General features: G+C 42.7%; 3 protein-coding genes across 7 annotated transcripts in view; all 3 read right to left on the bottom strand.

The window, feature by feature from the left end:
- LOC4816150 (uncharacterized) overlaps positions 1 to 4,729 on the bottom strand; it is a 38,869-nt gene extending 34,140 nt beyond the window's left edge. For all 4 annotated transcript variants that reach the window (XM_033379417.1, XM_033379419.1, XM_033379418.1 and 1 more), the window contains exon 1: positions 4,259 to 4,729. In XM_033379417.1, coding sequence (XP_033235308.1) covers positions 4,259 to 4,699 — 441 coding nt within the window. In that variant the 5' untranslated portion in view covers positions 4,700 to 4,729. The remainder of the gene's footprint in view (positions 1 to 4,258) is intronic.
- A 2-nt stretch (positions 4,730 to 4,731) lies between these two features.
- On the bottom strand, positions 4,732 to 27,765 carry Or30a (Odorant receptor 30a). 2 transcript variants are annotated; one of them, XM_001355802.4, is made up of 8 exons: positions 23,700 to 27,765; positions 23,508 to 23,646; positions 23,178 to 23,448; positions 23,025 to 23,124; positions 22,863 to 22,964; positions 22,693 to 22,800; positions 22,519 to 22,632; positions 4,732 to 4,816 (listed from the first exon to the last, which is right to left on the bottom strand). In XM_001355802.4, exons 1-7 carry the CDS (start codon positions 24,009 to 24,011, stop codon positions 22,531 to 22,533), a joined length of 1,134 nt encoding a protein of 377 aa, XP_001355838.3. In that variant the 5' UTR covers positions 24,012 to 27,765; the 3' UTR covers positions 4,732 to 4,816; positions 22,519 to 22,530. The 2 variants fall into 2 exon arrangements, with proteins under 2 accessions (XP_001355838.3, XP_033235317.1); XM_033379426.1 differs by lacking the exon at positions 4,732 to 4,816 and having other exon boundaries at positions 22,515 to 22,632.
- On the bottom strand, positions 11,319 to 11,972 carry LOC6902403 (uncharacterized). The gene is made up of 2 exons (XM_002133302.3): positions 11,600 to 11,972; positions 11,319 to 11,541 (listed from the first exon to the last, which is right to left on the bottom strand). The coding sequence occupies exons 1-2, from the start codon at positions 11,920 to 11,922 to the stop codon at positions 11,436 to 11,438; spliced, it is 429 nt and encodes a 142-aa protein (XP_002133338.3). The 5' UTR covers positions 11,923 to 11,972; the 3' UTR covers positions 11,319 to 11,435.
- Positions 27,766 to 27,798: the final 33 nt, after the last annotated feature.

Raw genomic sequence — 27,798 nt, 5'->3', positions numbered from 1 at the left:
CAAAAACCAGGGTATTATAGCCACAAAACTTTGTATTCCCCTCAAGCATATTTATACTTTATAGATCTCTTTTTAGAACAGACTCTCCTTCAAAAGTAACCCAAAAAAAAAAAATAAAATAAAAACGAAACAAATATTAAGTGCAATTTTCAGACCGAAAAAGATAAACCCAAAAATTAGCTTTAAGGCTGGCGCCTGCCATTTCCCTCCCCCCCTGCAAACACTTCCCCTTCCCCACTTCTCCATTCCCCTGCCTGTTTTTGTTTTACTGGAAAACACACACATTTTTCCATTGGCATTTCCTTTTTGCATTTGTGATTTGCCGCCCTTCCCGCCCCCGCCCCCCTTTTTCAGGGATCCCTCGAAACAAAAATTGCACTTCTGTGTGCCATTTGCTGTTCCCTCGCGTAACCGCTCCCGCCCCCTCCCCCTCGACCTACGACCTCCGAGGAGGGGGCTGAGCCTACTGCCGCCACATCCCCCCTTTTATTTGCATTAAGCCCAGCCATTTATTTGTATATTTTATTGTGGAGCATATTTTCCGCTAAAGTTTTCCCCGCTCTCTTTTATGAATGAAAATGTTCGAGCAGGGGGATGGTGGGCGGGTGTGGGCGTGTGTGGTGGGTGGCTGGTTGGCTGGTTGGGGAATGAAATGATTTTCTCTGTATTCTTCTCCTTTTTATTTTTACGCATTTCTTGCGTGTCGTCTTTGCATCTTTTTCGTTTGTGTTTTGTCTTTGTCTTTGTCTGTCTTTTATTTTCCCCTTCATTTTCCTTAATTTTCCTTCCCGTCTGTGTTTAGTTTTTCCGTAGGAGGGGCGTGTGTGGGGTTTGCTCTATTTCCCCGAAACGTGTGTGTGCCGTCTCTCGATTTATTCCACGATTTTTCTGTTTTTTCGGGGGTCGGTTCGCTGGTCTTTCGCGTGCGAGCAGACAATTCCCCAAAAAACGAGACTCAAATTACTGGGCTGCCTTAACCCCATGCCCCACAGATATTTGATTCCTTCTTTATCGGTTACCAGGTTTTCGTGGGGTCTATTTTTGTGTGGATAGTGTTGCTATTTATTCTATTTATGGGCTAATTTATGAGACTAATTGAGGCACGAATCGGAGTGGGGGAAATCTATTAGTTTTCTATTGATTTAGGCGCTTTTTGGCAGGGTTTTTTGGGGATTGTCTTTAATCGATCAACCATATACTACCCCTTTATACCATTCCAGATATAGGGTGTTTTCCTTAGCCTTGAAACACCTGCAACTTACTTTTTAGGGTCTTTGAGCCGGGAAAAACAGTTGAAAAGTCAGGAAACACACCTTTTCTTTGATTTTCTGCTCCCATTCGATGAATCAATCCATAAATGATCGCATGAGTAATATCTTTCGTGGGACTTTTCCCTCGACCCCAACAGATTCCTCTTCAACAGAACTCTCAGAGTCCCTCCACTGACTCATCCATTAACCGCATCGCACCACAGCCACAACTCATCCAAAACCCCAACTGGAACCATTATTCGAACTCTGAAAACACTCGCATTTTCTGACCATTTTCCTAAGGCTGGGGGCATTCATCCATGCAAAAAAAAAAACACCGTGTACATATGTATTTTTCATTTAATTTTTTGTTGTTTTGTAGAATATTTCGCACTCGCGGAATGCGAGCGAGCCGTTAAATTGAATTGCGAGCGGCGCAAATAAATTGACATTGAAATGTGCGAGGCGACGTACGAGTGGTCCTCCTACAATTTATGGAAATTGCTTATGCGCCATGTCCGAGCGAAATGATAAAAGATACATATACGAGTACGTCCGATTTCACTCGTGCTCTTGCCAAGTGCAACTCCATCTTTCTGCTCCAAATGCTCGGGCTCTGGCTCGGGCTCGGGCGGATGGCCCTTTCTGCCAAGTGCAGCGAAGCAACGCCAGAGGATGGACTGGACCCGTGGTCTTTCGCCTCCGTTTCTTGCTTTGGGTCAAACATTGTATCTCATAGTCCGCCTGGCTGCTTGCGGGGCACGTAGCTCAGCACGTACCACCCCCTCGGCCCCGTCTGTTTTCCCCCTTCTGTTTGCTTTCCCCCATTTGTGGAGCCATGGCGCTTCCTACTCTCTCGTGTCGTGTCTTTTGTCGTGTCTCCGGTTACCGCCGGGCTCTGGTTGTTTTTCGGTTTTAGCCTTCTCTTTGCCTCGCCTCATATTTCGCATTTGGCCAACTAACGGGCCAACACAAGACCAACTGTTTGGGCCATTGCCTTTTTAAGTGTGACTAATTATGACGCTCTACCGCTGCCGCAGCCGCTGACTCTGAATCTGACGCTCTTTGGTTGGAGCACTTGATGTGGCTCCGTGGGGTTCAATGCACTACGGCAGTCGTTCCTCCAACGAAAAACCTCTACGAATGACCCAAAAGTGTTGCAATTTTTCCATTTTCTATTGATTTTCTTCCCAGAAGTTCCCCTGCAAGATTTAGCAGCTGCCCAAACTCCAAGTTTATTGATAGCAAAAAACATCCTGCGCCAATATTTTGGCTGCAGTTTCCCTTTGGGCGACGGGAACGGGTAGTGCCCCCAGAAAGGGGTGAAGGGGGGGAAGGGGAGGCTGTGTGGGGAAATTATGCAGGCAATTTGGCCCCAGAGCTGTTACGTACAATTTGTTACGTCTAAAGGAGGCGCAGGATGGCTCTAAAGCACTGCATCTATCAGGTAATCAGTCTTGTGACTGTTTGGCTTTTGGCCAAAAACAGAATTGATGATGTGATAAAAGGAACCAAGGAACCTCTTTGGTGGGGAAAAGAGAGCACTAAAAACTATTAGAGCATCTAAGATGGAAGTTTTTCAAAGAAAATCTCTGTCGGGAGAACTTTGAAAGGCTAACATTTAAAGGAAATTGTATAAATTTGTTAGCCCGAAACCTTCCTTAGATAAACCCTATATGATGTAATAATTTCACGTGTTTTACAGGTAAAAACCCTCTAATGATAAGAGTTCCAAAACCAAAACAAAATCCCATCTAAATTCCATGTTCCGTTCGGTTCGGTTCTGTTCGGTTCTATCTTTGTTATTGTCTCGTCTGCCTAATAGATAGATATATTTCGCAATTCATTATCTGAGTTTATGTTCTCATTGAGCCATGAGCTGGTGGCATGGAGGTTCGAGCTCGATGCCTAGGCCTCTTTTACCTGAGCAACTTCTGTTTCTGGTTCTCGTTCTGCCTCTAATGCTACCTGGCCATTCAGCAGGAGAGAGGGCAGGTTCTGGGGGGGACTCTGTCCCTTTTTCATGTATGCAAAACACCAGCACAGAGCCAGAGGGTCCACTCTTTTCGTAAGCTTTAAAGAAATAAAGAGGCTTTGGGCTTCTGGCCAGATGATGGCCACACAATTCACAGCCAAAGATAAAACCACGTGGAAAAGATAAGAGCGTTAACAAAATAATAACAGAATAAAAAGCATTTACATATAATGCTAGAAGAAGGTCGTAGAAGTAGCCTCCGGAGGCATGGACGAACAGAGTCCCACAGACGGGGGGACAGACGAAATCGGACGGACAGTCACCTATTGCCTGAGGGAAGGCCAGGGAGAGACCAAGGGGTGGCGCCTGTGGTCCAAGGGCCAGCGGCTGAACCATTAGTAAAATGCCTTCCCGTCAAGAGGGGCTCCTGTGTGTGTGTGTGTGTGTGTGTGTCTGGGGCTTATTTGGCTTAGGAAATATCCTCTCTCCCTGCGCTCCTTAGTCGAAGGCCAAGGCTTTCAGTAATTTGCGGGACATTTGTTCTGATTATAGACGAAAATAAAGGAAGATGAAGGGAAGTGGGTAACGGGAGGTAATTTAATAACTGATTTGTAGAGAAATCTAACAGGGAAAACCCTTAGACTGATGGGTAGTAGATTTCGGAGAGGCATTCGGAATATCTAAAGATATCTTTAAACAATGATCCATTCCTCAGTTCTATTTAACAAGAATTTTCCCAGCTGAACAGTCATCATTTCGGTGAAGAAAGATCTTCATTCTGGGGATCCCCTCCGTCCAGCTTTCAAGGCTTTCCCCCTCTCGAATTCAGTTTCGATTTCGAAATATTCCATAAATAAGGTGATAAATATACAACCAAAGATTCTCTAAATTCTCAGCGATACCTTCGAAGAGAGATCCATTCACAGATACAGATATGCGAGTATCTTGTACTTGCAGTTGGTTCTTTATGCTGGAAATCTTAATTGTAATTTATCTCGAAAGAAGAAGAAGAAGGAAAGGATCGTTGCCTCACCTTGGGATCCAATATGCTCCGCTCCAGGCTATCCTCACGATTCATTGTCGTTGCCGTGCTCCCCGTTCCAGTGCTGCTGCCACCGCCACCGCCACCGATGCCCCCTCCATTGATGTCGCCTCCCCTCTGGCTGCTCCTCTCTCGCTCCCTCTCACGCTCCTGCTGCTCGAGTCGGAGACGAGCCCGCTCCACACGCGCCAGCGTGGGGCTATCGAGAATCGAGGGCGCCCGCGAGGGGGGACGCGAATTGTTTGCCGCATTCGTGTGCAACTGCTGCAGTTGATGCTGCAGCTGCTGGTGCTGCTGCTGCTGCTGGTGGTGCAGCGTCTCGAGTGTGGCACTGTTGTTGGAGGAGGTCGACCCTGGTGTGGGCGTGGCCGATGACGACGAGTTGGTCATCGTCGCCGTGGACGTTGTGGATGTTGTGTGGTGCATCAGCATCTTGTTGTGGCAATGATGCTTTCTGTGTTGGTTCTTGGAACTCTTTTGTATCTTCTTTCTATTATTTCTTATATTTTTTGGGTTAAATGTTGCACTTTTTGTTGTATTTTATTTAAACTGTGGATTGAGAGGCGAAAATGGGGTTTGTGTTTAGTTTTTTTTTGGATATAAAGAAGATTTGGGAGGTTTTCTGAGATTTCCTTAAGAATTTCCCCACTGGAAACTGTTTTTCCATTTAAAAGGGGAGAAATAAGTGCGCGATTCTAGTTTGGGATACCCTGAAGCCTCCCCTGATATTTCACAGAAGATTTTACTATTCAAAATCTCAAAATAAAGGTGTTTTTTTACTAAAGAAAAATAGGTAAAAATTCTCTCTGGCTTTAAAGAGGTAAAAAATGTCCAGAAATTATCTTGTTTCTGTTGTCATTCCAGGAAGTTCCTCCATCCACAAGACTAAACCATGAACCCCAATTTCAATCGTTTTTTACCGCTTTCCTACGACACCTTTGACACCTTTGGGTCCATTCTCTCAGTAAATTTATGATCTATCACTATCTCTCGGTGCCAGACGCCAACTGGCAGCCACAATTTCAACAGTTTTTCCTTTCAACAGAGAGCCAAAGCAATGCTCCAAGCAAAAAAAAACCAAGAAATGGCCAATACACTGGGACTGCAGCAAACAAAAACAACTGAAACCGAACCCAAACCCAAACACAGTCTCAATAATTTTCACAAAACTGGTTTTCTTTTTTTTCGGGTTTTGAGGAGGTCTGTTTCGCAGGTAGTTTTTACTTTCGCACAATACTGAAACACAGACACACAACACACGCTGCAAAGTGCAAGATACAAAAGTATCTGGCAATCGCACCGATTCTTGGGGCACTTGTGCGAAGCTGTTTATTGGCTGCCGCTGTGGCTGCCGCTGACGTTGGGTTTATAATTTATTTTTGCATCTACGGGATGCCGAACACGTTTTGTTTTGATATTTCCGCTGATGACAATTAATTCATTCTTTAATTTAATTTTGATGGAGATTTGATTTCTCATGGGGGGGGGGGGGGGGGGGGGGGGATGCGGATGCACACATACTTTTTCGCTTAGATTTATTTATTGGATTGGATTGGTTTGGCAGCACGTCGCGTTTCTCGCATTTCTTTGCGTTTTGGCAATTGAAAAAACCAATTTTGTTAGCGGGGCAAAATTTTATTTTCAAATTCAACTTCTGGCTCGCGCAAAGCAAGCGAACGGACGAGATACCCTCGAGTATCTAGATACGTGGCGACCGAACCGTCCAAGCGAACGCGAAAGATTGCGGCGGCAAGGCCAGGAATTTCTCGTACGCCCGCCGCAACCGTTAATTCGAACCGCCTAACAGTGGCTGTTAACAGAGTCTGCCGCTGGAAACACACGGCGGCGCTCGTTTGTTGTGTTCGAATCGAACCGCCTGGCGCATGCATCGGCATGCGAGCACGTTCGAAGGGGTTTGAGGTTGAGAATTTCCCTTGTTTTGATTTGTGTCTGGTTTAGTCAGCGCTGCAATCGCCCATAAATTTGTGTACAAAAACTGTTAAACTTCTTGGAATTCCTAGAGGGAATTTATAGCTTTATCTATAGAGATATTGATGGAAGTGAAGGTGTACAGCGAAACAGTCATAGTATTTGAGAGAATTTGTGGGTGGAATTAGGCAAGAAAACAGATGAAATCTAGAACGTTGAATGAATGTATTTCAAGAGGGATAGAACGGTGAAAACAGTCGAACTAAATTATTAATTTAATACATTTTTTTGAGCTTTAGGACTTCCTTAAGTGCTAGGAAATCACTCTTAAAAACTATAATTTTAGTTATAATTCATATAAATAACTATTTATTAACTGCTTCAACTATCAACAACAAAAAATTCCCTCATTTGGGATAGAAAATTACCCAAAACAAACTCAGATGCAACCTCACGCACATCGAACATCGAACTCGAACATTATATCACAAAATTCCCGCACAGCTCGAACGCGTACTCTGGAATTCCTTCACATAAAAGATACAAAGGTACTTTTTAATGCGATGAATGCGAATTTGCAAGATAAAAGAACCCGAGGCAAAGGAAATAAAGAAAGATGTATAGATATTCAGATATATTATGGAGTTCAAGAAATATATAAAGTTGATATGGATATTAGAGGAATTTCCATGGCCTAAATGTATGGGAAACTCTTTCCTATTCCAATCTTTAGGGTTCTCAAGGGGCTTCTCATCGCTGAATATGTATCTTCCACGACAAGAGTGTCAATTACTTGGCTTTCAATGTCCATCAATGCCCCAAAAGTCGCTTAAAATGCATATGAATTCCATTTCTTATACTGTCCGAATGAGATAATCAAACACTTGACAGACAATGTAAGCACTTGACTCATTGGCAACTTTGAATACGAAAGTAAGACCAAAAGATGAGTCCCACATCTAAGAGAATGGATTCAGATTGGGTTCCTCCCCGCCCCTCTGTAGAGAAACGATGATTCAGAGATACAACAAATTTCTGCGGTATGCGAATCACGCAATTATGCAAATCATCGTACAAATCGGCAAATCGGCGTATCTCTCTCTCTCTCTCTGTCTCTCTGTCTTTAAGACGGAACGGAACGTGCCATTTCGGTACGATCTATGCGAGTTTTTTCGTTGTTGGTTTTAGTTTCCAATTACTGCAGCAACACCATTCACCATTCATGGGGATCTTCTCTCTGGGCCCCAGACCTGGCGCCAAACATAATTTTGTTTCGTTAATTTCGAATGAAAATTCGTTGTGTCGCGTCTTTCGTTTTATGTTTTAGTGTGTGTGTTTTTTTTTGGGGATTCTTGGAATACATTTTGAATGGATTTTATTCTTTAATTTTGTGTCTGTGGCGACCCGTCACAAGTGGCTTGATGACTTTATTGCTGGTGTGTTCTCAATGTCCCCTCCCCTGTAATTTGTTGTGTGATTATCGGATCTCGATTGGGGAATCTCTGAGGAAGGGGTCGCTGGAAATGTGAGCAGTTTCCATGGAGTCTCCTTTTGAACATTCACTATAAAAAATTATGATTGAGGTGCCGTATCTTATCTGAATGTTGGATTAGAAGCATGACTAGAACGGGGTCTTTATGAGGCTAGAATGTTTTGCCTAATTGTGGATCAAAGTTGGGAATTGAAAGCAGTATATCAACGCTTATAGCTGTAGCTATAGTCGTATATATGTATGTATATATCGCATAGTACGTCATTGCCTTATCCGTTTAAGAGTTCTTTAAACTTTCAGTAGAGACCCTGAAGCTCACCCTGAGGAAAACCCCTCATTGTTCTATAATTATAAGCAAATCAGAATTTATTCTTATGAAAATATATACCCAGCAGAGTCTTATCCATCTGAAATTCTCTGGAGAATCACAAGATTTCGCCATAAATTTGTATTTTTCTTTTTTTCTAGTCTCTCTCCCTCTCCCTCTTTCTCTATTCATTCTATAAATCCAAAACGCTTATCTAATCGGTAGAAATACTCGTTTAAACATTTGCTAATGAAAGCCCCCATTTGTTCCCCCCTCCACACCCCATCAGGTATGCCATTTGTGGGGTTCTTTCATAGTCGTACGGCAGTACTCCCTTCCATTCCTCTTTCTGCCTTATAAAGCTCTTCCTTCGTTTGTTCCTCAGATTTGTTGTTGTTGCTTTTTCTGTGCCGCATTTCCGTTCCGTATTGGGAAAAGCTTCGCTCTTTCTCGGGGGGATTTTTGCTTCTTTTTTTTTTTAATAATTGTTTTCTGTTCTAACATTTATTCAATGGTTTATCAAAATGCTGACGACGACGCCGCTCCGTCTGGCTGCCATTTTAAGAACTAAAGTTTTCTTTCCACTATTGCTGCAGCGCTTTGTTTGCAGTTCTCCCACTCTCCCCCCTCCTCCCCCTAGTGGTTCCCTTCTCTTTACTTTTCTTTTTATTCTTCATTTTCTATGCATATCGCCTGATACGGCGCTTGGGCTTCGGCCATATCTTCGTTTTGTATGCATTCAACGCACTGCAGTCGAGAGAGAAGTTCTTCTCTTTTTTCCCTTCTTTTTTTATCGCAAAACTTTGGCAGAACAGGAAAAGGCGCGTTCGGACTTTGTCTTTTCAGTTCTTTTCTTTTCTTTTAATTTTTCAGATATTTTAGTATATACTCGTACCAAGATTTGTCATATGTTTTGTATGCAAAAGTGACATTTCCTCAATGAACGGGGTTTCAACTCTTATCAGCATCAGCTGCTGCTGCTGCTGCTGCTGCATGCAACATGCGGGTTCCACTCTCATTCTTTCGTTTCTTCGCTGTTGCCAGTCGATGAATACTCCAGTGTCGAGTGTCTGTCTGGTCTGTCTTGATAAGCCTCCTACTACAGCATTGATAATACAGTGGAAAAAAAAGAAAGAATCAGCTTAAAGACGAGTCAAAAGAGCAAACTGCGCTCTGATTGCCAACTGATTTGCTTCTGGAATTTGCTGCGATGACAAGCAGACTGAAAGGCAGTCGAGTGCTTCCTATAATGCTAGGATATGCCCTACGAAAGAGGGTACTGTCCATTAAAGCTGGGTTTTGGCCATCAAATGGTGGATGAATGGTCTTGTGGCTCTGCTTTTCGGTAAAAGGTCTACAATCACTCCTAAAACATTGATAAATATAGGATTCTTTATAGGTTATGTTAGGTTAACCCGGACGGCCCTCAGCTGGGCCACGCATAGGTCAGTATGGCCCTTCATTATCCGGATAGGGGGCGGAGTATGAACCGTCGAGGGAGTGTTTATGTGGTTTTAAAGTCCTCGAGAGGTTTTTAGTCGTAGGCCAGCAGTTCCTGTGGCGTCCTCTTAGAGGCATCTCTCAGAGAACCTCTCTTTCCAAAGATCCACAGATATATGTACCTCCTGGTAGTTCCCCATACTCCCCCCTCGGGAAAGAGCATTTCCTTATGTGCCATGGAACATTCCACAATGCATAAATATGTATGTATTTCTGTAGATTGTTATTTTATGGGCTCTTTCGCATATATATAGTATGTTTATTTGTTTTCCGATTGCAAAATTCATCTGTCTAGAGTCAGAGCAGCATCGGGCTTGTTTTCATCCCATAAATCACTGATAAAAACTCAAAAAGTATGCATCTCCATAGAATTCCATTTCATTTATATTCATTTAGATGATATTCTCCCTGATAGACCGCTGCTTCCGCGACGCGATTGTCGTTCGAGGCACTGACCATGGGCAATTAGTCAGTGTTTGTGGCAATGGAAATAGAAACTAATAGCCATGCCCCATGCCCCATGCCCCATGCCCCATGCCCCATGCCCCCTTCCCTATTCGTGTACTGAAACACGCACTCTCTTCCTCCGGCATGGGACTTGAAAGAGAGACCGTCGTATCGTCACAGCGAGAGGCAGATACATATAGGGGTTGGGGTCTTTTAATTACGTGTGTAAATTGGTCTACAAAAATTAAATTAATTATTGTAAGCAATGTTAATAACATTATCGCCGCCTGATAACTTTATTGGTCATCAAATAGAGCCATAGGCTTTGATTGAAAGATTTGTATAGGAAAATTACATATGGATGAGGGCATAGTGTACGCATGATGTTTGAAGGAAAAGAGAGGAATTAGAATGTTCTTTCATTGTAATCCAAAAAGTATCCCAATGGAACTCGATTTCCTTTAAACCCCTTTAGGAACAGTCTCTTTAACAGTATTCCATATCATTATCCATCTTATTATCGCTCGAATGACAAAGGGGATATATATAACTCGATTGAATCCCAAGAAGAATCCTAAAATTCCTTCATGATATCATTTCATTCTATTAGAAGTAATATCCAATTAGCTCTTAATCCCCGTTTTTGGATCAGTATCCCCATATCATATCCAAACCCTTTTCTTCTGCATCACTAAACTGCTTTGAGTCGAAAAAATTCGTCAAACCGGATTCCCAGCCTTGACTTCTCTTGCCCTCACCTCACCTACCGATGATGCCACATTCCTCGAGCGACGACTACCTGCTTGCTGTCGATTCCTTTCATTGAAAAAGACTCATTCCATAATCGTATTAGAATTCATTTGTGGTTCAACAGAATAAAAAGGTTTCCCATTTCATAAAAATGATTTCAGTGTACCAGCCGGCAGCTCGCCTTCCATTCGAATCTCTCTCCCTTTCAGATATTGAGACGCCCGTCTGTCTGTCTATAGCCCCAGCGTCTGGAAGGAAGGGGGTTGCCAAAAAATGTTTGAAAATTCTTTAAAAAAGTGTACAGCTAAACCCTGACGGTCTCGAAAATTCGCTGGTATCAGATATACCGTGGAGAACGACCAAGGCTTTGACCTGTCCCTCGATCTATGCAGCGGCATATCAGCCCTACACGAGGGGCATCGGGGAGGGCAAACGCTAATCAAAGCCATTCTTTTCTGCGAATTAGAGACAGGTCTTCAGGTCGCGCAAGGCCACGGACAGGAGGCCATCCAAGGATATCCTGAAGCGCCAGTCCGGGCTCTGTTGCTGTTTCTCTTAAAGTCAAACTGGTTATCTATGGGCCTCCTTGCTCACAGCGAGGATCATAAACATGCTCTACGGCCCCATAAAGTAGTAGTTTAATCTTTATTTTCTTACTCTAGCCAATTAAGATCCCACACTCCATCAAACACATAGCTAAAATTTGGATCTGGGAATGAGGAATGAGGATCTGTGCCTCGGAGCTAACAGTTTTTATATTCGACGCATTTCCAGCAGCATTCCGGATAGTTCTGCGTCTGGTCTATTCCATTCGTCTCGCACTCCTGGAAACCGGCTGGCTGTTGACAACTGAAACGACGAAGAGATTGATTCTCTGTCGATCCTGTTCGCACTTGTGGTTACTCACTATTCGACTACGGTCATCGCTGCCGTGCCAGGACCCCGTGATACGCATTCATAGTTTCCACAGACGCGTGTCATCCTCTTTTTGTACCCAAGGCGAACAGTTATGTTCTCGAAATCGCTAACCATAGTGCAGGAGCTTACGCTTGATCTCCAGTGTCCAGGGACTATATATGACTGCGTTTCGTTTTTAAATTCCCCCTGTTTGTCTCTCATTCCGGGTGCGGGAGGAAACCAAATTCTCCTTGCTTCCGGCAAGTACAAAGCCAGACTATTCACGCAGGAGACGAAAAGTATAGAAACAAAGATCACCTTCAGGATACACATGATTAAAGACTGGCCAGACAACAGAGCCAACGCCTCTCCAACTTAATGAAGGGTCTATGGCTGAGGCTGAGACCTTTTATAGCAAATGGGACTGGGACTGGGATTGGAGGAGCACTTGCGATTCCCAAGAAAACTGAGGCTCAGCCGAGTTCCCCCTCGTTAACCCGATCTGATCTTCCACCCAACCACCCAGCAGCTGAACCGGCGGCAATTGTAATCGAATCGAACTCATAAATTCCCCATTGATGCAGATCATATGACTGTTATGATCCCAATTCCGACGAATAGTCGCCCAGCCAGCCAGGTACATATGGGCATTTCCGTGGAAAAGTCCATCGAGACCAAAAATAGACCAATATCTAATATGAACCCAATTTCATATACTTTTCAGCCGATATTGTTTCCTATTTTCCTAGAAACTTAACAAAAGTTTACTTTTTCGGTATGTTTTGGTATTTTTATAGTATTGTTTTTGATAAAAGTTGTTCCTCAAAGATATCTCTAAAAAGGTTTTTTGTTAAGGAAATATGAAGAATTTTGATGGGAAAATGAGGAAAATACGTACGTTCGCGACCGGTACTTAATTCAGTTTAAAAAACTTTAAGGGAGATCAGAAGAAGAAGATATAAGCCTACATTAATCCTCACCTAAAGTAAATTAATCGCTTTGGTATGTTCCGTTCCGTTTCGGAGATTTTTAAGTTTTAGTAGATTAAGCCAAAGTCGAGTTTTATTTCGCGTACTTTTGCCTATTGCCATATGCCTATTTCTATCATTATGAAAGCTATCTTTTGTACTAAACAGAATGCCATCTAATCGCCTACAAAAACCTGGGTAAATTTTTGTTTTCTATATTTTTTGTACTTTAAAAACGTACGTTCGCTACCCGTGGAAATGGCTAGGCAGATGGAACGTCTAAATGGAATAGGCAAACTAAATGAACAAATTCGTTTGTTACCCACACCGCACAGGTATTCCTTCGATTTCTACATATGTTTGCAATTTACATATTGGGGTAGTGGCGATTGCGGTACAGCACAGCTGACGGCAAGGTAAGCGTATGGATAGGTGAGGTGTTACATCAGGCAAATAAGCAGAGTCGCATTCTCGATAACACACACACACTCTCTCTCTCTCTCTCTTTCACGTTTCGACTCTCTTCTGAGAGTCGATGAAGCAAACAGTCTTAAGTTTTGTATTCGAGCCTGTTGAGTGCTAACTGTCTAATATCTATTAAAATATACATATGTTCTATGTGATCCAATTATTTAACAATGCGAAAATTACCCAAAAAAAGCGGTAGAAAGCGTGAAAGAAAACATATTTTCTTGGTAGAATCTTCACTCATTGCATTGTTGATCAATCAATCCACCTGCTTGGAATGACGACCGTTGCCCTCACGAGCTGCCCAATATTTATCCCCCTTCCAACACACGCAGTACGCGTTTCGACCATAAGGGAAATACAGCTGCTCTGGTGCCCAGAAATTTATCGGAGGTCTGTGGTTGAGATGTAAGTCACAGCAATCCAGACAGTCGGTGATCTGTTCAAGAAGAAGAATAGCTAGTACTTCAGAATACTACAGGTAGAATACATTTTTTGTTTGGAAAACTCTCGATCTGTTATTTTCTGGGATATTTTAATCTTCAAACTATCTCAACTGGTATCAACTTCTTTGGGGCTAACAACAGGGTGTTTTTTCAGGAATTTAGTTCACGAAATGAACCTAACGTATCTCGCAGTGTTGTTAGAAATCACCTACACCTCCTCCATGGCCAGAATATTCAGATTTCTGGTCTCTTTGTGAGTGAAGGAGGATTGGGGCCCAGAGAATCAAGTGGAATAGGGCTAAGTCGAGAGACATCACTTTGAATGGAAATGAATTGGTGACCACTTCGGATATGACCTACGGATTGAGATGCCTTGGCTTTTTGCTGGTGGTATCTAGTAGTAGCCATCGTAAGATCTGGTGTTGCAGGCAGCCTCCGATGCCTCCATCTGGTTGGCGCTGTCCAGGGCTGGCCCCCCGCCCTAACACTAGACGTCTGTTGGGAGCGCTGCGGGAACGGGTAAACTTCAGCCAGACAGGCTGGCATTGGCAATTCAGTCAGCTGCAGTGACACTTGGAGCCTCCATATCGTTTAATACGATTTTAATCATTTGGTTTTGTGGTATTTATGCGCCAAGTGGCCAATGACTTTGTGGCGATGGAGAGGTATCGAGAATGACTCATTGTATGTGCATCTGAGAGATTCCAGGGAATCGAATGATGAGATCTTCAAAGAGAAGGACAGCAAAGAGCAACTGCCGATGGCAGATGGCCATTTATACTCGTATTAATCGCTCACTAAAAATATATTCGACATTCTACTATCTTTTAGTGTCTTTGGCAATAAATTCCCCAAAATTTCATTGCATACTTTTAAGTGGCCATCAATATTCCCGTTGATGGCCTCCCCATCGATGCAGTGGGCTTTTGGGCACAGAGAACTCCGAAGAGCACAAAAAATATGGGAGAACGTGATGGCAGATAGATATATCATATATCTATAGATAAATATATATAGTTATATATAGTTTTTGTGGGGGACAGAGTCGTGCCCAAGTGCCGCTGCTTGTCGTCTAGACAGCTGTTCCTTCTGGCCAGCAAAATGTCAAATGAAATAACATTTTCTTCCAAGGTAAATATTGGTGAGTAATTGGAAAGGCTTTCGAGAGAAGGACTCGCAAAATGCTCACTGCTAAATGCCAGTCATTGTTGTTTGTGGTGGTGGGAAAAATGCTGGAAAAGCGGCAAAGAAAGTAAAGCTCTCCGAGGAGCAGAGAAGTCCTGCAGTCGGACTGCATTGGGGATTTAACGAAGCAAATCACTGGGAAAGTCAACAAGAAAAAGCGGAAGAAAGAACTAGAGGGGGAAACCCGCTCCCACTCCTATTCCTTGGGAGGGAGGGATTCTCCCGCCATTTGTCCATCATTCAAAGGCCTTGGCCACATTTGGCGTTAATTAGTTTCGGCAGTAGTCCCAGTCCCAGTCTTTCCTGCGTCCTGCTGCCTGCGGGCATAAGAGTCCTTTCCACGAATCATTTACAACACCAAAACCTCTCCATCCACTCTCTCCAGCGCTTTCTTTCCTTCGTTTTTTTTTTTCACCAAAAACAATTTTCATTAACAGTCCGTCGTCGTCATCGACAGTTGCCCCTCGATTCCTCAATTGGTGGCACCCCCAAGCCTTGGATGATCCCTCTGCCCCCCCCCCCCCCTCCCCTCTTTGCGTGTCGTTTCTCTCTGATTACACATTTTAACGCCATTTTTGGCGTAACTTTTTCTGCTTTTCCTGACTTTTCCTTCGCTAAACCCTTTAGGCCACGCAAAAACTTTTCCTCCTGCTGAAAAGAATCTCAATGAAGGCAAGGAAAAGGGTTAACAAGGAAAATTTGATTTATTTGATGAGTTTTTTGTGTTGTTGTTCGATGGCGAGACGTCGACGAGGAGAGAGAGAGAGAGAGAGAAGATGGATTTAATGAGCATGAAAATGAAGTTTGTATTGAGCATTTTCCAAGAAAAAGCTGGTGAAGAAAACTATGTAATGTTGGGGTAAATGAAAACAGAGTTGATTAGGAGAAATTTAAGAGGAAATTAAAGGAATATTGTGGTTTAATTGATTCGGGAAATGATTGAAATTTTGGAAGACATGTGAGAGGTAGCGAAGGAAATCGTTTACTAGATAATAATTACCAATAAAAAGAGATAAAAGGGAGGGTATGTGTAAGGCCTTGGTTGAAAATAGGGTATAGAATATGTCATTAGATCTAGAATGGAAGGATATATGCAGGAAATCCTCTTTATCCATCAGATTCTTCTATAAAAATACGCATTTTCGGGGTAAAAATAGGAATAAATAAATAATAAATTCTGTGTAATTCTGCATGGAATAATGTTAAATTAAAGCTCAAGATAAAGAAGAATCTGTACTACGTTTCTTAATTAAAGATACTCTCCTCCTTAAGTATATTATTTCCCATTCACATTCCCTCAGAGATGCGCCAGCTTTTTATTGCCATAAATTTAATATTCTTTCTTTTATTTAACGATTGACAAACTGAAAACTTTTTAATACGCGTACATTTGCCCATTTTATTGTCATGTCAGAGTCAGTCAATGCCAGAAGACACATTATTGTCGTCTTAAGTATTCCTCCTTCCCATTCCTTCTGGAGCACATCCATAGCCTCCTCCCAGAGGACATTCTAGATCCTAGAGGCAGTTCTCCAATGGAATTTCAATGCACTCCCACACTCTCCCTCCCTCCCTCTGTCTCTGGCTGGCTAACTCTCTAATAAACAAGCGACACTTTGCTCTAAATTCAATAAAAAAAGTAAAGAAAGGAAAAGGAAAACTTTTGCAGCAACAAAGCCGCTGATTATCACCCCGCCCCCTAGAAATGGGGCCATGGGGGCGTGTCAGTGTAAAGGAAGTGACATGAATAATTCCCCAGCTGCCTGAGCAAACATATCCATAGCCAAACGAATGGAAAGCCCCTTATTGTAATCACATTTTGCACACAGCAACCGAAGGAAAACTCCCGAATGGAAGTTGTAGATTCAATTAGATTTAATTTACGCAACTTTTGCAGCACACGAAGGGAAGGAAGGAAGGAAAATGGAAAACTTTGGAGCATAATTAACTAAGGAATACCCAAGAAGACAGCCAGGCAGGTCTTAAAGTTAAGGTTAACTTTAACTGGAAGTTGAACAGGAGCTGCCCCGCACGTCAAATGTCAAGTGAGTGGCGGGACATTAAATGTGCAAAAATTGCAAAACTTTTCTCATATAAAAATGTGTATTAAATCATTTTTATGGCAACATTTTCTTGGTTTTTAGTTGCGGTGTTTTTTTCTCTCTCTTGTTTCCACCTGTTTACATTGTTCCACCTTTCTGCTGTTCATTTTCTTCTTTTTTATGCCCTCCTGCCTCTCCCCATTCTTCATTTTATGCCTCATTTGGCGCCGGAGCTGCTGTGCGTATGAGTGATATTTTATGAATGAAAGAATCTTAAATCCTAGAGTTTATAGTTCATTTAGGGGCATTATGAGGTGGTGGAGTATCTTCAGGGGATTTATTCTCTAGCAGCCAGAGAGATGGCGATTATTACTTAAACTTTTGGCTGTTTTTTCCACTGCTGAAAATAAAGCTATTGACCTTTCGGTCAGTTGCCTCGTCATCTGTCACATTTCCTCCAGAGATTCCATTCAAATCAAGTGGTCTTTGTGTAGATACAATATCTATAGCTAGTTGGTGTTTATGGAACTACTGAATTATCATAAGCAGTCACGGACATCAAGTGCTTTTGGCTGGCAGCTGCTGCTGCTGCAGTGTGAAAAGCGACTGCAGAATAATCGCCATGCAAAATAGTTTTTCCAACAGCTGGCTGCTGGTGCGACCCCAGCAAAAAGTGAACTTGACATTTGACATGTGACAGCCAGACAAAAGCCAAAACAACAGCGAAAAGCGGAGAAACAAAAGAAGAAACAAATGAAGCAAAAGCAAAGCCAACGAAGAGCAGCAAAAGGCTGCCAAAAAGTAGAAACAATAAGCAGTTGACAGCATCATAATTTGGCCAAAAACTTCATCGAAAAGTCCACCAATCAGTCGCGAAAAATAAAGAAAAAGGGTAGAAAAATGTTATTTACAGAGCAAATCCTAATTAACATTCCCTCTAACATCCGCGAATGTTAATCAACATTCAACTAACATTTCAAGGGGTGGCACTGTACCTGTGTGTGGTGTGTGTGTGTGTGGGCGTTCTACCTTCATTCAAGGTTGCATTCATTAGCTAATTGGCTGGATGGCGTGCCACTAAATCAGGCAAAACTGTCGACATGCAAAAGGGCTGTTGACAAGAGAATTTCAACTAGAATTTCCATTCCATTAAAATTCTTCAACTAAAAGCACACAGAAATTATCTTTAAAGTAAAGTCCTATCGTTGGCTTCCTGTCTGTCTGCCTCTCAATATAATATTTAAATTAGAATTGAAATGTTAAAACGCCAAAGAGGCAAACAGACACCAGAGGCGGCTCATTGGCCATGACGGCTGCTGCTGATGGTGTTGGTGATAATCCTCCACTCGGGAGACTAAACAGAGAGGGCCAGAAGGAGGCACAAGTGTCCCGCAGGCAAGCCGAAGGAAGGCCCGTTCTCCAATTGGGGAAAAAAGTGTCAAAGTGCCGCCAGACAGCCCGCCAGACAACATTTTGTTAGACATCTGACAGTAAAAAGGAAATGCATAATAAATACGGGAATATATTCCACGGAAAAGCAGCAAAAGAAAAGTCTAGTAAACCGCACGGTAATCAAATCGCGAATACATCCACAGAGTGGAGAAGCAACAAGGGAATTGCAGCCACAGCCACAGCCAAAGCCAATTTGTTGGCCAGAGAATGGGAATGATTTCAACAGCAATTGATTGATAATGAGATTTGTTTTGTGGCTAAGAAATTGCCTAACAACTAAGTTATTTAGGGCTAATAATGATGGAGCACTTGCCAAAGGAAAAAAAAGAAAAGCTAAAGAGAACAAAGGTATTTCAGGGGTTTCAAAGTGCCTTTTAGTGAACATCTCAGGGAATAAATATACCGACATTTAAGAAGATTGAAGCAATTGTTTTAATCAAGGATGGCTCTCCTTTAAATAAATTTAATTTCTCTAAAAATACTACCATTTTCCTTCAAGGGAAAGCTTCTAATCCGATTAAAAATTTCCGTACAAAGTAGAGTTTTCTGCACCAAAAGAGTTAAGTAACAGTCTGGGCTTTCATTTCATTCCAGTCTCTTTAGGAAAATGCACTTTTCTCTACAGTTTTCATGTGTCATGTGTCACAATCCCCAGAATCAGGTCCTTTGGCCAACATTTCGACTGGCAATTGGCCGGCAGCCAGCATTTGAGTAGGAGGGCCCTCTTACTGCCAAAAAAAAGAGTGGAGAAAACTCCTCCTAGTGCTGGCCATGGTCACGCACTCGACTCTCGTTTTGTGGCATTCATAAATCGCTTACGAAATCTGAAATCTTAATCAGATTTGGCCCTGTCCTGGCTGCCAGAGCGACCTGTCCATGGACGTAAATAGCAATTTGCCAGCTGCCGAAATGCACAAAAGTGTCTGCATTTTCCAGCCTTCGACATTAAGTGCGTTTCATGGCAGAAACCTGTGATTTTGATTGGCAATTTGTATGGGTTATGTGCCCTGAAATCCAAGAAGTTCGGTGCCCGTATCGGCATAAGTGCCGCCTTTGTATGCCTCCTGCAAATGCAAGTCAAACGAGCAAACTAATTTGATTAGCCCAACAAATACACAATATTATCCTTGGCCACGTTCTCCTCTGTTTAGGCACCTGTTTAGGTCTCTGTTTAGTCAAGTTAATTAAATTTGATTTGGCCAAAAGCCGCCACTCTCTTGGCTCTCAATTATGCAAAAGGTTTTCCGAGTGGCGAGGATTGCGCTTTTAGTTTCAATTTCAACTGAAAATGTGATTAAATTATTCAGTTTTCCATTAGGAGGAGAACTTTAGACCATTGACAGACGCATCTGTGGCATAGATACGTGTATCTGTTGGACACTTGGGTCATGGGTCAAAGGCAGGGGAAAGGGAAATGTGTGATATAGAAAGGAAAAAGATCAGAACTTCCCTTTAGACTACTTTTTCCTACCATTTTCCCTTGTAGAACCTCTCTCCAGGTCAAAACCTTTCCTTAAGCTTAATTTTCCTCTAATTTCTTTTGCCAAATTTTCCACCAAACTTCAATTTTAAGCGACCGAACCTTCTATCCCCTCCGGCAGCTGGCTTTTCTTCTGCTTTCCTCATTTTCCCATGCCTGTCCGCACTGCAGGCAAACATCATAAAACCCTCGAAAAGGTCCTTTGGCCATAAAACACTTGACCGCTTGACCTAAATTTCACACAGAAACCAGAGCCAGGGGGCCAGGGGGCCAGGATCCTGGGATCAACGACTCTCGAGGACAAAAGTCAAATGTCAACAGAAAAAAAATGAAGGAAAACCGAGGAAAAATGTTTTAAAAATTCCAACACGTCGGCAATTTTTGGGATGATGCGCATAAAATAAGCATGAAAATTGGGAAAAATCTAGGGCAACGAGAGGGGGAAAACTATGACAAGGAGAAAGGGTTGTGTCTGTGGAGAAAGTCGCCTCATTAGACACCGAGGAGAAGCAGATAAGTCCATGATTTCCACTCAGGCAATCGAATCACACATCAGAGGAGGCGAAACGCCCGAAGGCGTGAATCGACGTAAATTGATTTCATCCTTCGAATGCCTCGAGGCGCCACCTGCCTGGAAAATTAAAGATTATCCCCGTGGAAAATGCCTCCAGGTCCTGTTTAGTGTTTGATAAGCTCCATTCACTCACGTACCACATTTTAGCACACTATTTGGGCAATGCGAATATCCTGGAATATCCTTCCCCTGTAAGTCGGCTCAAAATGTGTCAATTTGGCGTCAAAGACATTTGACGGGGGAGGAGGCCGAGGCCGAGGCGGAGGCAACAACATGTTTACATTAGCAATAAAACAGGCGTAGAAGCATCTGAAATTCGAGGATGTGGCAGCAGCAGTAGCTCCACCAGCAGCAGCTGTCGTGTGGCAGCAGCAGGAGGAGGAGGAGGAGGTGGAGGAGGAGGGAGAGGGAGAGGGAGAGAGGTGCGTTGCGTGACTCACGTACGCGAAGAGGAGTGGGAGAATCTCTGCTGGATCCGCCAGACAATAACTATAATTGTCGCATCAGCATTTCTTTTCCGGCTCGAAGAAGACTACCAGCCACAGAAGGAGCCTTAGGCCTCAGCTCCAATCCCCCATTCTCCTTCTGCTCCCCCATAAAACGAGCCATGAAGTCAACGGAGAAATTCTATGGCGGAAGGAGGTAAATTCCATTAAACAGAAGACTGCCAGACACAGACAGCAGCAGACACCAGACACAAAGCCCTGAAGGAAGCCGAAGGCGAAGGCGAAAGGCGGAAGCCTCGTCAAGCGTTTCGTTCCATTTGTGGGTCTGCCTGCTGCCATTCGGCATATCAAAAATTCTTAAATTAAAGTCAATTTGAAGACGAGACACAGAGAGTCAGAGATGATGATGATGATGCCAATGCCACTGCCACTGCCACAGCCACTGCCACAGAAAGGGGGAACGTGGTGAAGCTCAAGTCCTGAAGTGAAAGTTAAGGCTGATTGGGGAAATAAGCAGCGATAATGTGCGGATGGGTATTTGAAGTTAAGGCCAAAGGAATGTATGTGCGAAAACAAAGGAAACTAATAGGGAAAACAAAGGAAAGCCTAGGAAGCTGCATGGACTGGGAAAAGGCATGATAAGTGTGAAGATATAGGGAAAGAATGAGTGAAGAATCTGTAGAGTAAAGAGTCAAGAAAGTAATGAAAGTATGCCCAGTCGATAGATCTTGAGTAAGGCTTTAGTTTTCGTTAGTAAAAGCACAAAGACCCCTCTAAAGGCCCCTTCTGTGCCTTGAGAGGTGCTGCCAATTTGATCGAAACTACAGCATTGATTTCGATCAATTAATCGATCATTCAAATGTATAGAAACATAGCGAATATATAGCTACTTATAGCCTCAGATAATGTTTTCTTCTTTGGAAAGGTTGTTTCAAGAAAAGGACTATTCGCACATGATATATTTAAATAATACATTTTCGATAATCTTCGATATTTGACACTCATAAAAACAGAACCAATCGATAGATATTATTTCTTCCTTAACCAAGAAAAGCAGCGCCCTCCTCTTAAAACATTTTCAAAGAACAAAGAACATAAATTTCGATTAACAAATCGATATCTTAAATGCACCAAAACATTGCCAATCGATAGCTACTTTAAATCCCAAATGTCTTCCCTTAAAATAGAACACTTTCGAAAGTAAAACAATTAATTTTCCAGCCATTTTCCAACATTAATTAACAATTTGTTTGCCACATGCGACACTTTGTAAGCAAGGGAATCTTTTTCTAAGAGTTCCTACTCCTCCTCCTCCTCCTCCTCCTCTCTCTCCTTTAGCTTCTTCTATCGGACAACGCTTACGTTTTACGAGAGAGAACATTTTAATCTAATTTAGCACACACTTTAGATTTATATTTGCTTAAATAGAAGTTATACGAATGCCACGTGACGGGCATAGCAAAAGTACACAAAAGGAGAAGCCACGCAGTGGGTGGGAAGCAGGTCGGAGGGGCGGGAGGCGGGGCGGGGTGAGGGTTGTGTGGTCAAGGAAAGGCCAACAAAAGGAACCCCCAACCCGGCAACAGAAGAAGCAATTTTTATTATTATAGTTTATTTCTCTCTTCTCTGCTTTTCTTTTCTTTCCTTTTTTTTTGGGCAGAAAACGTGTTGCAGCAGCAGTCTCCGTCTCCATCTCCGTCTCCGTCTCCTTGGTGGAAAATGCATTTGCAACACAATCCAATAAGCAGCTACTTTTCCTCTCTTTTTTCCAGGGGGAAAAACGTTTACTTTCCTCAAATGCAATCAATTCTGGCAATTGTTCGGCCAAAAAGGAGCCAACCATGAAAAAAGAAAATACATTTACTAACCTTAGCGATGGCTCAGCCATAGACGCGTCTCAGGAGCGTAAAAAATGAGTAAATGACATTCAGTAGCGACTGCAGCAGTTTCAAATTCATGGGATAAGTGCCACCCACAAGTATCTACGGGAGAAACAGATCTTAACCGTCAGATATAATTGCATAAAAGATGGAAGCACTCACAGCCAAAGGCTTTTGGGAACGCATTATCAAAAATTTCAACGTCTTTTGTGTATCAATATCAAAGTCCATCCAATTGCTTTCATAGGCGGCAATGGCTATGTCAAAGCTCTACAAAAAAGGGCAGAAATATCTAAAGATAAAAGTAAGAAACAGATAAGGATGTATCTCACTTGAAAGTAAAGTTCATTGGCCACGGAATAGAGCACAAAACTATTGGCGAATATCATTACCATGTAGGCTATGACGATCACAGTTTGGGCAATGGTTTGAGCCTAAAGAAAAGATACATTTCCTAAAGATACTTTCCCTAAAGATCTCGTTGTTGCACTTACAATAATCAAAGAGAACAAAAGGACACACAACATGGCACCAAAGCAAATGAATTCCACGAGATGGAGGTGGGTGTTCAAGGAATTCATGGCATCCACCAAACTGCGAAGAAAGTATCTTAGCACCATCAAGAAGACCCCGAGGAGAGGTCTTACCCTGCTAGCTTTAGATGGTATTGTATGCACCAGATGATCTCACGACGTACGAGGCCCTTTTCCAGTTTTTCCAGACTCCTCAGCTTATGCTGCAGCACTCGACACATCAAGATCCCAAAGAGTGTGAATGTAACCACCAGATTCGTGTAGGGAATGTACATGCAACAGCCCATGGGCGCCATGATGGCCTGGATCACAAAGAACACTTCATAGTAGGGCGTGGCATACTTGTATTCATCAATGGCCGGTAGATACATGCCGTAGGGGAGCACTGGGGGACAAAAAACATACTTTATCCACTAGATACTGTATCCCTAAGACAGATCTTACCCCTTTCCGAGCCAAAAATGGGATAGGTGACAAAACCAATGCATGTACAGGTTCCCATCAGCAGATTAATCCTTCCAATGGTTATGGAAAGTCGTGTGATTTCCTCCACCAAACGCAGGATGTGCGCATCCTTAGACTCCTAACAAAAGATACATTTATTCTGCTAGATACTGTATCTTTTGCATCACTCACTAGCAACTGTATGTAGTATGCCTTGACCACTTCAATGAATCGCTCATAGCTGCCACGCTGCACGCACAACAGTACTCCGCGGACCACTGTGTTCGTAAAGAGCACCGCCAGATACACATTACGGATTATGAAATCCAACGATTCTGTGCTCAGATATATATCCACATACTGGGTACAGTTGATCACGACGTAGGGCGTCATGGCCACATAGCGACGCCAATTGTGCACGAAAAGATACGACCAGAACTTCATCAGCTTCAAGGTGCTCCCGAAGATGGGCATATCGACGGTATCCATTGATTTCAAATCCATAATGGAGGCGTAGGCAGGCAGGCAGGTGTTGTGTGGCAGGCGCAGGAATTGTCAATGAAGGTGTGATTGGAATCAGCAGAATATTCCCCCCAATATATAGCCCCAGCAGACACCCTTCGTGATGCTAATTAATGGGCTTTCGATTTGGTCGCTCAAGGGTGTGGGAGAATGTGTTAATTACACAGCCAAAGGGTTCATAATTATACGTGTAATAGATACACATTCAAAGTGCGACTCAAACTCCTACAGACACTGCAGTGCCTCTTTAAAGTGTGGAAAAGACCACCTTAAAGCCATCTTAATCCACTCTTATGAGAAGTATCTCAAGACTTCACTCAATTGAACCACAGACCCCGCCCCACCCACACAGAAAACATCTTCATTTTTCATGGGACCCAGCCTCAGCCTCTCCGTAGACCGATAAAAAATCTTAATCGTTGGCAATTTGTCTGCCAAAAGAACATCTCGCACCCCCCAACAATCGCCCCTTAGAAAACCTCAAAAGCAAACAAAAGTCGACCTTTTTCATTAGAAAACCCCAAACACATGTTCGCTCCCTACTGCCCCTTGGAATCTGTGTGGAAATTCTTTGAACTTTGAACTGAAAGGAAACTCGGACGTTTGGGGGAGAGAGACGTGGAATGGCAGCCACTGACCGCCTCATTTATCAGCGTCCGAGAACCTCAAGGTATTGTCTTTCATTCACAGAACGATAGATCGGCAATCTTTTAATTGAGTTGCAATTGGAAAAGTGGTTCCCAAAAGGAAAATCATCAATCATACAATAACTTTTGCCTTTAATTACATTCTGAGAGCCCTCTGCCTTTCAAGATACATTGCGTATACGCCCTGTGTGTGTCCCTGTGTGTGTATGTTTACCTGTCACTTAGGGTTTTATATCCAAGGTGTTACCGGCTCTCACGCTTGATTTGCTTTTACTGCAAGGACCGCCAGGACTCCTCCTCGTATGATATATGTGCAGGGACCTTCCCCTCTTACCCGCTGCTGTCTGGCTGCTGTCTTAATATGAAACTTTGTTTCGCCGAACTGCACTATGGAAAAAAACTTAAGGGAGAGCTTAAAAGTGCCAGGATACTCGCAGTTATTTTTTATTCGAACCAATTAGAATTTTAATTGGCAAAACGTGAAGCCATTGAGCGCGCGAGAGAGGGAGCCAAAAACTGGGAAAAACCATAAAGACAATGACTTTTGGGCGTGGAAATTTCCTTTTTGGCTTCATATTTAAAGTGTTTTCCCCCGTTCGGAAAATGCTATTTTGTAATACGCTCCAGGGCGCACCTTTTTTGCGTAGACCGGAAACTAGCGAAACAGTTGCAACTTCCAGTACAAGTATCTTGTATCTTTTGGCCTGTATCTGGCGTTAAGGAAGCACTTAACACGCAGTCCGGAGGAGTCTTGCAACCAACTTTTTCAACCCTGCAAGCCCCTGCCTGGCCCTGCCTGCCCCGGTGTCTGCTAAGTAGGAAAATCGCTCCAAGACACTGGCATCGGGTGCGCCAGACAACAGTTTCTTTGCGGTAGGGTCAGGGAGCGGCGGGGAGGGTGTGTGTGTTGCATGCAACGTGTCATATGACAAGTGAAATGTGCGCAAAATTACTTGTTTAGTTGCGGTTAAGACAACGCCTCAGAACTTCCTTCCCTTCTCGGGTTTCCATCTCTACAGATATTTGCATTTCTTGAGGTTTGCTTTATGAGCCCTCGGATGTGCCAGAGAAAACGCTAGATAAATATTTGCCATGAGTGCTGTTTTGGTCAGAATTGTCGGAAGAACAAAGCAACTGTGTGGTATTTCAACTGAAAGATACCCTTTAATGAGGCAGTACCTAAAGTGTCTCCTTTAAGGGGAGACAAAAGTTTCTACAGAGCAGCAGAAGGATTAGACTTTCGATTCTTCTAGGGTATGATCGTATATTTTTGCCTATATTTATTAGAACGACTACAATATACCCTTTTTACTCCACAAAAAAAGGAGTGTAGAAAAACAAGAGCTCTTTTGAGATAAACTACTCCTCAAAATGGAGATGATTAAGGGATCAAAATATGCAGAAATATTCTTGGAATTATTTGTAGAAATATGCAGAAAATATATGTAGAAAATATGTAGAACATATGTAAATGAATACGTAGAATACATGTACAACATATTAAGATCTATGTAGTAGTCTGTGTAGAACTTGTGTAGGAAAGAGGTAGGTATGTAGATGGAAAGTTGTGTATGTAAAAACTATGTAGAATGTCTAGAATCGCTATAGAAATAATTAAAAACTATGTAAAACCTGTGAAGAAACAGCTAGAAAATGTTTAAAAAATATAAATAAAAATCATTAAAATTCTCTTCAACAATTTTGTATGCCTTTCACGTGGGGGCTGCCGCTTTAAAAACTTTCGAGCCCCTCTCCAGTCACCAAGAGAGAGCTGCGGGCTAGGGAGAAGGAAACTTTGTTCCACTTTTCTTTTTCTTTGTATTGTATTTCAACCCCTCGCCGCTCATAAGAATACTCGGATACGTGGGACGGCGGACACCTCGGGGGATGTCATTTGGAGGCGGAAAAGTGTAAAAATTAAGCTACAGCGAGGGGAGGGGAGGGGAAGGCAGGCAATAAGTGAGATAAAATTACTTGGGGAAAGATGGAAAAGTCGGAAAAGGCGGTGGCTAAAAGTAATTGTAAAGTATGCTAAGAGGCGTGGCTCTGACAGAGAGCCTCCAGAGATGCGTTAGAAAACAAAAGGAAAAGCGGCAGAAAGCGGAAAATGTAGAACAAGGCTGATGCTTTTCTCTCAATTAGCCAAAGTTCTGCGATGCCTCTACTCTTCAAGGATGTCCCCTTAAAGTATCACGAATAATCATTTGTATCTCTTTATATTTTGCGGGCAAACGTGCTCCGAAATGTTTGGAAAAACTTTTTCAATCAAAAATTATCAAAGTAAACATCAAAGTTGCGGATACATCAGGCGTCAGGCATCAGGCATCAGCATCCAAAGAGCGTCAACAAATTAGCAAAGGGGGAAAGGCGCCCACCACCAAAGGAAAAGCTGGAAAACCAGAGGGAAAAAAAACTGTCAACATAAAAGGGCTCCGCACAAACACACTTGCACACAGAAAAAGTTTTCACACAACAAACATTTTCACATTTTCACACCTCATGAGTGGAATTCAAAATTTTCCTTCCACCTTCCTCCTTCTCTGTCTGACTGTCTCTCCTTCTCCCTTCTCCCTGTGTACAATTTTCATATCAATTTCGTTTGGGATTAAGTTATATTTTAGTGCTTTATGGCCAAAAGGTGTTTTGTGGCAAGTTCTGCCACTGCTGTTGCTGCCACTGCCACTTGCCACTGCTTCTGCTGCTGGTGTGTGCTTTTCCTCATTTTCATGTGTGTTACCTGCTGAGATTTTGAGCACGTGCTGTAGTCAGTCCTCGAGGCTTTCCACATACACTTTTCCGACCGTGTGTGCTTTCGAGCAGGGAAAAGCCTCTCTCGAATGAAGGTTTCGTTCTACCAAAATATTGATAGAGCCTCAAGTGTTGCACAACAAAAAGACAAGAAAAAATACTGCAGCATGCGGAAAAAGCGATTGTTGTTGAGTGGAAAATGAGGTAAAAACTTGGGGAGAGTGGGAAATATAAATAAATGATATAGGGTAGATAGAAGGGGGATTCTTTAGGGGAATTTTCAATGGAAAAAATGTTACCAAAATTATGTTATATTTTATAAGATTTTGAGGCTGAAAAATATCTGAGAATAAAAAGGTTTAGAGGTTCCTTTT

The sequence above is a fragment of the Drosophila pseudoobscura genome, chromosome 4 (assembly GCF_009870125.1).
Source record: "Drosophila pseudoobscura strain MV-25-SWS-2005 chromosome 4, UCI_Dpse_MV25, whole genome shotgun sequence".
NCBI lineage: Eukaryota > Metazoa > Arthropoda > Insecta > Diptera > Drosophilidae > Drosophila > Drosophila pseudoobscura.
The sequence above is the reverse complement of the archived record's forward strand: the minus strand, read 5'-3'. Positions and strand labels throughout refer to the sequence as shown.

Bases quoted from the DNA above. Each gene is read 5' to 3' on its own strand.
- Or30a (XM_001355802.4), bottom strand. From the start codon at position 24,011: ATGGATTTGAAATCAATGGATACCGTCGATATGCCCATCTTCGGGAGC. The intron at 23,647-23,699 runs GTGAGTGATGCA...ATCTTTTGTTAG, and splicing joins CATACTACATACAGTTGCTA to GAGTCTAAGGATGCGCACAT. The intron at 22,801-22,862 runs GTGAGATACATC...CCTTTTTTGTAG, and splicing joins CCAATGAACTTTACTTTCAA to AGCTTTGACATAGCCATTGC.
- LOC6902403 (XM_002133302.3), bottom strand. From the start codon at position 11,922: ATGTGTATCCTGAAGGTGATCTTTGTTTCTATACTTTTCGTCTCCTGC. The intron at 11,542-11,599 runs GTGAGTAACCAC...TCGTCGTTTCAG, and splicing joins GCGATGACCGTAGTCGAATA to TTGTCAACAGCCAGCCGGTT.